The sequence below is a fragment of the Monodelphis domestica genome, chromosome 4, assembly GCF_027887165.1.
Source record: "Monodelphis domestica isolate mMonDom1 chromosome 4, mMonDom1.pri, whole genome shotgun sequence".
In the NCBI taxonomy this organism is placed as follows: Eukaryota; Metazoa; Chordata; class Mammalia; order Didelphimorphia; family Didelphidae; genus Monodelphis; species Monodelphis domestica.
In genome coordinates, this window is record NC_077230.1 from 352,650,955 (window position 1) to 352,662,144 (window position 11,190).

General features: G+C 34.6%; 1 protein-coding gene across 1 annotated transcript; it reads left to right on the forward strand.

Annotated features, from left to right (window-relative positions):
• The first annotated feature begins 9,046 nt into the window (after positions 1–9,046).
• LOC100020648 (olfactory receptor 52E1-like) lies at positions 9,047–9,982 on the forward strand. The gene has a single exon (XM_001373035.3). It carries the CDS (start codon positions 9,047–9,049, stop codon positions 9,980–9,982), a length of 936 nt encoding a protein of 311 aa, XP_001373072.3.
• Positions 9,983–11,190: the final 1,208 nt, after the last annotated feature.

The window sequence follows — 11,190 nt, forward strand, 5'->3', positions numbered from 1 at the left end:
CATCAATTCTTCTTTATATGATATAATTTCAGGACTGCTCATTTTTTGTCACCTTTTTTTGTCAATTTTTTGTCAATCACCTTCCTTTATGTCTATATTTATCTATCTGTCTGTCTACCTATTAAAGACCCCTTATATAAGTGGAAAAATATCATCACACTTACAAACTTTCAAAGTTCAATTAATTTCTCCTATTTCAAAATTCTACTACTTCTATCCATTTAAATATATAATTATTGTTGCCTGAACAGTTGGGTCATTCTTTTATTGTTCTGTAGCCATTTTCAATCATGTTTGACTCTTGATGACCCCATTTAGAGTTTTGTTGGTAAAGATCCTGGAGTGGTTTGCCATTTCCTTCTCCACCTTATTTCACAGATAAGAAAACAGGTAAAAGGGTCAAGTAACCTGCCTAGAGTCAAATAGCTAGTAAATATTTGAGAGAAGATTTGAGCTCAGGAAGGTGTCTTTATGATTCAAGGCTCTCTATCCACTGTTCTACCTTGCTGACCCATTCGAAGGAAAAGTAAATTGTAGATTTGCTGTCACCTCTGAGGTCCCACACTGGAACTGCTTTTATTAAGGCTGAGTTTAACACCTCTTAAATTGTGAAAGAGTGGCAGCAATAGTATTTCTGATCTGGACATATACCAGTTTTAGAACTCTCTGGGCATAATTTTATGAGAGCATAAGCATAGTGAATCTTGGTCAGATACTGTATAAATTAAGGGACACAAATGGGGACTATTATCTCATTACCTCCTCAGAATGGCACAAGGGGATCCCAATGGCATTCAAAACCTTCTCTTCAATTGGAAGTTCAGATGGAGGATTGCCTTTAACCTGAAATATACATTCAGTGGATTCAGCAGGAGATGATGATTGCCTGTTGAGGATACTATGGAAGTGTCTGCCTCATGTCTGCTGAATGATGGTCTAATTACTAATTACTGTGACTCTATCAACACTGAGTAGTTGAACTGTAGATAGGCCTGTGCCCTATAAATAGCTTATAATGTTCAGAGCATCCTGGAAGTAAATTATACCCACAGACAAATATACTTTATGCATATATATGTTTACATAACATGTATATATAAAGATATTAAATTAAGTGTTTTCTAATTTAATTATCTTTTTATAGAATTCCTCATGTATGAAAATATTCATATTCATAATAAAAATAAATCAGTAATGAAACATGGTCTCTGGAATATTGACCAAATTCCATAAAAACACACCTATATAAAATATACACATACCTTCTACATCAAACTCAAATTTGGAATGCTGAAATAATAGTAAATAAGGATCCCTCTGTCCATATAGTGATTCAGAAAATCACATATCAACATTATCTTTGTCCTAATGTATTTTTATTAAATTAAGCATTTCTCAATTTCATTGTAATATGATTTAAAATTATATTCTTCTGCATTTTCTTAGTGTTAGTAATTGTTAGAGAATATTATATATATATATAATGTGGGGTGTACTAACAACTTGGATTTCTTCCCTTAGGAAGTCCTCATGTATATCTGCTAACCTTTTTTTTTTATTAAATATTGACTCATTTTATTTTTCTATCACTTCCCTATAAACTATATTTTGGATATGAAAGTAATTTGCTAGAAATACCTAACTTCCTTTCCATGATATTGTTTCCCTTAAAGGGGTTAATTTTGTTTGTGCACTAACACACACACACAATTTTCTAATTTATTTCATCATTGTCCCTTATTTTTTAATATTACCATGTCTATTAAGCTAGCTATTGTGCTTACTTATACAGAATAGGCACCTAATTTGGTTAATAAGAAGAATATCTGTTAGAGAATCTACAGTAAATAATTTAGAAAATGCCCATATTTCTTGTGATTCTCAACTAGAAAACTGAACCAATTTTAATTCTCTCTAATCTAGACAATGTCTTTTCCTTCTCATAGCCTCCATGCTGAGGGAGTAGTTGATTTTTTCACATGGGAATTCTTGGTTAAGAGAAACTCTCAATGGACTATAAATAACTTCTCTGAATCAACCTGGAACTGAAGATGCTAATAGTTCCTTAACCATCCTAGATTTGCCCCAGAGCATCTCCATTGGTGGAAATGTATTTCTCTGCTATTGCGCAGAGCCCTTAAGTGGTGAGTGATAAAGCCCAACACAGGCAGAAAAGCTCTTAAGGGTTATTGGGTTGCAAATATCAGAATTGGTTGGAAGCACATCAATTCTTTCCTGACTTCTGTAGAATGTTCCTGTGTTGGTAGAAGAGGTCAGATTATAGAGGAATTTTGCAAAAAGGATTTAAAACAGACCAATATTTCTTTATCAGATTATCTCAAAACCATGGTAATAGGAAGTATAGTATCTAAGAGTTTTAAGCCTGGAGCCAGGAAGACCTCAGTTCTCAGACATATACTATCTATGTGACTTTGGGCAAGTCAATTTACCTCTGTCTCCCTCAGTTTCCTCAACTCTAAATTGAAAATTATAATTCAGACCTATTCACCCTTTGCCATCTAACATTACATTGCAAAGAGGTATTTAATAACACGTGGTCCAGATTTTCTTAACTTGCAATCCATGAACCTTAATAAATATTTATTATGATAACTATTTCAATATAATTGATCTTATTTGTAATCTAATGAATTTTATTTTATTCAATGAAAAACGTGATGTTGAGTAGGGGGGATCTGTGGGCCTCACTGAACCACCTAAGATCTTTGTTTCTGTCTTTGTCTGTCTGTCTCTGTCTCTGACTATGTCTCTGTCAGTGTCTCTGTCTGTATGTCTCTCTCTCTCCCTCTCTCCCTCTCTCTCTGTCTCCTCCCCCCCCCCCACACATACATGAATCCCTGACTTTGTTGTCAAATTGTCAAGACCTGCTGATTCTCCCTTGACAGTGTTTCTTACCTCTCTTTCCCTCTACTCACATAATCACACCTTTCTTGGCACAGGCATTCTTGCTGTTCTTCATATAAGATATTTTTCTACTATCTCCATGACTTTATGCCTATAATGGACTCCCTTCTTCCTTTTATTTCTTAGATTATCAAATTTCCTTCAAAACTCTACTTAAGTGGCATCTCCTTTTTACATGAAACATTTCCTAATCCCATCATCTCCTAGTGCTTCTCTCACTCCTATCACTAATTTTTCTTAAATATATTTTATATACATTTATATTTGAACTAATATAGGGCAGCTAGGTGACACAAAAGATGGACTTCTGGGAATAAGGGCAGGAAGACTCATCTTTCTGAGCTCAAATCTGGTCTTAGACATTTAATAAATGTGTGACCCTAGACAAGTCACTTAATCCTATTTCCTCAATCTTATCTATCTGTCAAATGTGCTAGAGAAGGAAATGCCAAACACTCCAGTATATTTACCAAGAAAACCCCAAATGGGTTCATGAAGAGTTGGACATGACTGAAATGACAGAACCATATGTGAACTTGTAGTTTAGTCAAAAGGATTGTAATTTCCTTGAAGGAAGGCTTTATACTTTGCACTTACTTTTGTATTTTTATATCCCTGAAGCCTAGTGTATGGTGCATGGTATTTGGTATAAGCACTTAATGAATGTTTATTGTCAAATTGCTCTATAAAGCACTTTGAAATCAATACATTACCTATCTCACAAAAGCTATATGAAGTACAATGGTTATTATATCAGGGTTACAGATGAAGAAGCTGTTACTCAGATAAATTTGTGATAACCAAACTATTAAGTGTTAGAGCTGAAAACTGCATGCAAATCATTGGCTTCCAAGGCTAATATGACATAGATTACATCAAAATGTCTTAGGATGACTGAATCTGGTCATTCTGTAACATGGATTCAAGTTTAAAAGGAACCATGTTCTCTTTTTTGTTGTTCCCTGCTTAGGGCAAATAAGGACTTTCCAGGAGGAGGAAGAAAAGGAAAAACATATGGAATAATAGGATCAACAAGAGAAGGAGGAGTAAAAAGGAGTAGAAAGGGTGGAGAATAGTATGGAAGAGGGACAAAAGAAACTATTAGATAGTGAGAAATAAAATTGCAGGAAAAAGAAGCTAATAAGGAAAAAAAGATAGAGATAAAAAAGGCAAGATGAGGAGACTGAAACATTTGCAGTTATTGAGTCACAATCAGTGATCTTTGAAAGATTTCAGACAATTAGAGGGGTGGTAGAGGTTTGGAGACTGAACACCCACCACACTTTGAGGGAAGAAACAAGGGAGGGGAAGAGAATATAATTTGTAGACCATAGGCAGCTAGGTCACTTTTAATACTGGTAAAATTCTGAGGCACAAGTTAAAAGGGACGATTAATGAATATCCACTTATACTGGAAGTAAAGGATTTGTGTTCAAACTGTTGTTCTCAGACACTGAGTTGTATGATCTTGGACAATTCCAAAAGGAAAACTGTGGTTATAAAGAATTAGGATGGCTTCATCTGCAAAAGGTAAGACCAATTTAGCCTCATTATTTTTCTTGTAATATTACTAAACTAGCTGATAGTCTACTGCTATAATTATGGTTTTCCTATATTTTAATAAAGAAATTGATCATGTGTCTCCCACTATTCATGTTCAAAAAATGAAAAGTAAACAGAATAATAGTGTAATAACAATAACAATAATAAAATAATATTAGCTAACATATAGTGCTTACTATGCAGTACAAATTGTGCTAAGGACTTTACAATTATTATCTCATTTAAGCATTGCAACAACTCTGAGTGATAGGTATAATTATAATCCCAATTTTATATAAGAAAAAATTGAGAAAAGCAGAGGCTAAATGACTTGCCCTGAATCATAAAGGTGGTAAGTGTCTGAGTTTAGGTTTGAACATGGATGAGTCTGCCTGACTTCAAGTCTGGTACTCCTAATTGCCAATGAAGATTTGGAAATGGTCAAATATAGGAATCAATAAAATAATCATTAATGGGTACACTATTCTTGGAATGAAGTCCTTAATGAATTTCTCTAAGGATCAAAGCTTGGTCATGGGATATTAATATTTTTTATCCATGAATTTTACTTTTTTCAAGTACATGGAACCAAGCTTTGAGGGGTTGGTAAACCCTTGACCACAGAATCAAAGGCAAAAATATGTTTGGCTTGAGTCAAATGGAATAAGAGAAAGCTAAATATTGTTTAACATAAATTTATATATGTATTTTTGGAAAACCAACTTCAAAAGTATAAGATCAGTGAAGCACAATTAAAAGTTCCTCTGACAAAGATCTTGGGATTAAACTGAATTGCAACTTCAGCATCATTTTAAGATTAATTAATTGATACAAGTAGAGTACCAGGATTAAGGAAGAGATTTTTTTTGCTGAACTCTGTTTTCCCTTAAGAAACCATACTGGTCTTATCATATCTATTTCTAGATATATTTTAATTATTATTGTTTAATTATTTTTATTATAATATATTATACATAATATATTAATATTATTTTAATTTCCTTAATATTTACCTATTACATGCAAAAATAACTTTTGGTATTTGTTTTCTAATATTTTGTGTTTCAAGGTCCTACTACCTGAGACATTAAACAATTTAATATTGGTTATACATGTGTGATCACAAAAATGTTTCCACATTCATCATATTGAAAATGATATATGAAAAAGAAAAAAAATGGGAAATGGTATATTTCAATCTGCATTAAAATTCTATCAGTTTTTCCTCTGGAGCTGGATAGCCTTTTTTTCTCATGAGTCCTATGGGATTGTTTATGATCATTGTATTGCTGAGAATAGCTAAATTATTCAGAGTTCAGTATAACAGGGAGGGGAGAGAGAGAGAGAGAGAGAGAGAGAGAGAGAGAGAGAGAGAGAGAGAGAGAGAGAGAGCATGAGAGAGAGAGAGAGAAAGGTGCAGTTATATATAGGTAAAGATCCAACTCCATCCTCTACCTTCATTCAGCTTTAGTAGCATGTTAGCATTGAATTTCTCATTTCAAATTGAATAACTCAGAAAAACTTCATCATATCCCCCCCAAAAAATCAACATATCCCAAACTGAATTCATTATCTCCGCCCCCAGCCAAATTCTCAAGGTAACTAATATATATATATATATATATATATATATATATATATATATATATATATATATATGAGCTCTCAGGTCTTTATGCTAAGCATTTTACTTTCTTTCATTCCTTCATATTTAGTCAATTGTCAAATCTTGTTATTTATATCTCTAATACAAATGATAGTAATAACAATTTAAAAATACCCATTAGCCTTTATATAGGACTGTATGGTTTCAAAGTGCAATATCATTTGATCCTTGGGATAAGTGTGTGAAGTAGGTACTATTCTTATTTTCCAAATAAGGAAACTGAAGCTTAGGGAGTTTAATTGACTTGTCTTAGGTTACACAGCGAGAAAATATCTGAGGAAGGATTTTGAATCCATGGATGCTTGATTTAAGTCCAATGTTCTGATGTATGCTTCAACATTTTAAAAAATATCTAAATTTTTTCTCTCTACTCACATCATGACAATGACAATCATTTTAGTGGCTGCTAGGTTTTACAGTGGATAGAGAGTTAAAATTGTAATTTAAGTTTCAAATATTCCCTCAAATATTTATTTAACTATATGAACCTGGTAAGTTGCTAGGTTGTATAGTAGATAGAGTGCCAGGCCTGGAGTCATCTTTGAAGGCTCATCTTCCTGAGTTCAAATCTGATCTTATACCCTAGCTGTGTGACCCCGAGCAAGTCACTTAACTGTTTGCCTAAGTTTCTTCAACTGTAAAATGAGGCAGAGAAGGAAATGGCAAACCACTCTAGTATCTTTGCCAAGAAAGACACAAATTTGGGCACAAAAAATCAGACACAAATGAAAAATAACTAAGTATTATCTGAACCTGGACAAGTCACTTAAACTCTTTAAGTCTCAGTTTCCTCATTTGTGAAACAGACATGATCATAACAAAACCTACGTCATAGTACTGCAAAGAGAAACAAATGAAATGACTCATATGAAATGATTTTCAAACCTGAAAACACTCATAAATGCTATTCATCACCATCTCTTTTTCATATTGCTCAAACAGGCATTTTTTTAAGGAACTGCAAAACAAATTACTATACTAGATTTATTTATTTATTTTCACACGTCAGTACAATTTTTAATTACAGTTTTCTGATATTTTATGAACCATGTCCTCTCCTTCCTTCTCCATTCCTCCCCTCTCCCCAAGACAGCAGGTAATGTGATATAGGTTGCACATGGGTTATCATGCAGTACATATTTTCATGTTTACCAAAGGCTTCTAATTGGCTTTTCTGATTCAAATCTCTCACTCTGCTATTTCATTCACCCAAATGCTGCTGGCAAAATCATTTTATTTATGGGCTGATCTGGCCATTTCCCTATGCAATTAACTCCAGTGACTTCCTATTGCTTCTGGGATAATATGTAAACTCCTCTATTTGCCATCTAAAATCTCTCACAACATTGCCCCAAGTCATCTTTCCAACTTCATTGACCATTACTATACCCTACTCACCCTTTGATTCTGATAAAATATCCTCAGGTACACACAGCACTAGGCATCCCTTCTATATAACTTGGCACAGTCCAGCCCACTTACCTGGAATGTGCTCACTCTATCTTCTCCTCACAGAGTCCCTCTCTTCCTATAAAATGCAACTCTGCCTCTATCTTTTGCATATCTACCTGCCAAACTATTTTATGTTAAATTACTTTGCAGATTACCTAGGCAATTAGGTGGTTTAGGGAATAGAACAATACAGTTGGACTCTAGGAGATCTAAATTCAAATCCAAATTCTAATACTAACTTGCTCTGTGACTCTAGACACATGCTTGGAATGTACTCCTTATAACCCCTCCTAATGAAAAAGAAGACGAGTTCAATATGGTCTTAGACATTTATAAATGTGTGAACCTGGGTAAATTAATTTCTATAAATCTCAGTTTACTCACCTGTAAAAATAGGGATAATTACACCTACCTTCAAAGTTTGTAAGAAAAAAAATAAGCTAGTACTTGTGAAATGCTTTATGAACCATGAAGTATTACATATATGCTAGATAATTTTATTATTATGTATTTGTATTGATCCTGCATCATTTTATAAAGGCATTTGTCTTCCCCATTTAAATATCACATCCTTGGTTGAAGGAATAGTTTTATTCCTTGTCCTTTTATCCTTGTCATTTAGCACAATCCCTGGCACATAATGGATGCTTAATAAATGCTTGCTGATGGATTAATTGGTTGAATGTGACATTTGAACTCAGAAGAGAAGTCAGAGATAAAAAAAAATCAGCAGTCTTGCACATGGTAAGTATAGTTTGGACTTTAGGATTAGATGAATCCGTCAGGTAAGAGAGGGAAGAGAATAAAGAGATGGGTGCTAAGGTGCTAAGGACAGAAAATAGAGTAATAACATTTATATTAAAGAGGCAAGAGGAAGAAAAATTTTTATTGAGGAGAATAGATGAGAATTTACCATAAAAGGTAGATTTACATAATATTTTGGCCTTGTGTAAGCTTAAGAACATATAGTAGCATTGATTCTTAGAGACTTAGCATCTTACCTTACCTCTCTAGAAGAGAAGGGAGGAAATTTATGATTCAATGATATTCAAGTTGAAAATGATTCCTGCCAGGTCATGGTGAGTGTTTGGGGCACAGTGATATTTTCAGTGGGATTCTACAAATCATAGTTCAGGTCTCTGTTTACTCTAAGCCTATGTAAAGCCAACCTTGGATTCAAGAGTAAACAATGAATAATAACTAACATTCATTATAAAGTGAATGCTGCACTGCAAAAGGAAAAATAATTAGTGACCATAATAAACTATGTTATATTTATTTTCCATTTTTGAAGGTAATTAATTACTTGAAAAAATATATATATTTTAGAGGGCAAAATTTGATATGATAATGTTATTTATCCCCAGTCTACCAGAGAAATATAATATACTGGAGTAGAGCCCTTCATGGAAAGAGGTTGAACTTTTGAAATGGTTGAGGTCATACATGGGCCACTGAAGAATGTTCAATCTGAATAACACCCAGTTCCACCCTAATTCATTCCTCCTGCTTGGAATCCCAGGACTAGAAGAGGTACATATCTGGATTGGTTTTCCCTTCTGTGTTGTGTATCTGACTGCCCTTTTAGGGAATATCACCATCTTGTTTGTAATACAGAGTGATAAAAGTCTTCACCATCCTATGTTCTATTTCCTGGCCATTCTATCCTCTATTGACTTGGGTCTATCCACATCCACCATCCCTAAGATGCTGGGTATCTTCTGGTGTAGCCTGAGAGAGATTAGCTTTATTGGCTGTGTCACTCAGATGTTCTTTATCCATCTATTTACTGGCATGGAGTCAGCTGTACTTCTGGCAATGGCCTATGACCGCTATGTTGCTATTTGCAATCCTCTCCGCTATACACTGGTGCTCACCAATAAAGTGGTGTCCATCATCGCAATAGCCATAGCTTTAAGACCATTATCGGTGGCTATTCCATTTGTTCTACTGATTCTGAGGTTGCCCTTCTGTGGACACCACATCATCCCTCATACATACTGTGAGCACATGGGTATTGCCCGCCTTGCCTGTGCCAGCATCAAAATCAACATCATCTATGGGCTGGGTGCTATTTCCATCCTTGTCTTTGACATTGTGGCAATTGTGGTCTCTTATGTTTATATCCTCAGAGCTGTTTTCCACCTACCTTCTAGGGATGCCCGACTCAAGGCCCTCAGTACCTGTGGTTCTCATGTCTGTGTCATGTTAGCCTTTTACACACCAGCATTTTTCTCTTTCATGACCCATCGATTTGGTCGCAACGTCCCCCGCTATATTCACATCCTTTTGGCCAATCTCTATGTGGTTGTCCCACCTGCCCTTAACCCTGTTATCTATGGAGTTAGAACCAAACAGATCAGAGAGAAAGTACTAAAGACATTCTCCCCCAAATAAAAAGAAATGGACCATAAATTGCAGAAGGCCTAATTTTTTGGGCTTAAAATTGAGAATTAAACAATTCAATATTTTTAAAATCTTTTTTGAAAACACAGGACAATGAAATAATAGCAATATTGAGCAAATTGGAGGGAGAGTTATTTCTTTAGTTCTTGTCATTAAAGAATGGGGCTACTATTTGCACCAGTATTTCTACCAGGATATTCAGAGGTCTTTTATTCTAAGAAAGGTACCAGAAGATCAGCCATTTTGTCAATGCAGAATCTCATCACTATTTGCTCCACTGAAGTTGATAGAGTGGCGAGTTAAATCCTTCGGGTTGAGGGGACATTTTGAGAGATTGAGTAAAATGTTGCTTGGAAATTGTCCTGTGGAGGAGTCAACTGACACATTTGCCTTGGATTTCCACATCAGTGTCTGGCCCTGTTCATAGATCTCTTTGTTTTGAGTTCATGGCTTGTACCCATACAAAGTTTGCACTAAATTGGGAAGCAGGAGATGAGAGAACTGTGAAATCCAATCTAGGCTAGTGCTGTTAATCCAAAAAGTAGCAACTGAATTCATTCTTATACACAATGCCAAAGAATTGCACAGAGAGCAGAATCATTGGCTATCTATAACATGTATCATCAAAAATGTCCCTAGTGATGATGAGGCATCAATAGGAAATGGCTCAATGTAAGTAAGACTTTCTACTCAGTAAATATGAGTAATCAGGAGTAATACATTTACAATGGTACAAGAACTAAATCCATCAAGGTATCACTAAGAAAGCAAATTTGAAAATGAATGAAGAAGTAAAATATATCAAACCCCAACACCAATTAGGCCCAGAGTTTACCTAATAAAAAAACCCTGAAACATTGATAAGTTGAGTATCTTTCTGACTGTTTCCTGGGCTATATTAGGCATTTACTATGGACAGAGTGCTACAAATCCAGTCTCAGATAGTTATTTATTATTAACTATTTGACTTTAAAAAAAAGTCACTTAACCTTTCTGTATCTGTTTCCTCTGTCACATCTATAAAACAGGCTGATTCTCATGATTAAAAAAATACTTCTTAGCTTCACAGAACTTAAATCTTACTAGAAGAGTTCCAAGTGTCCATTGACATTAGTAGATTTATGGTGGCTTTCTCTTTATCTGCCTGTAGCTTCAAAGACTTGGCCATCCCCCTAATTAATTCATCAGTGCTCCATATA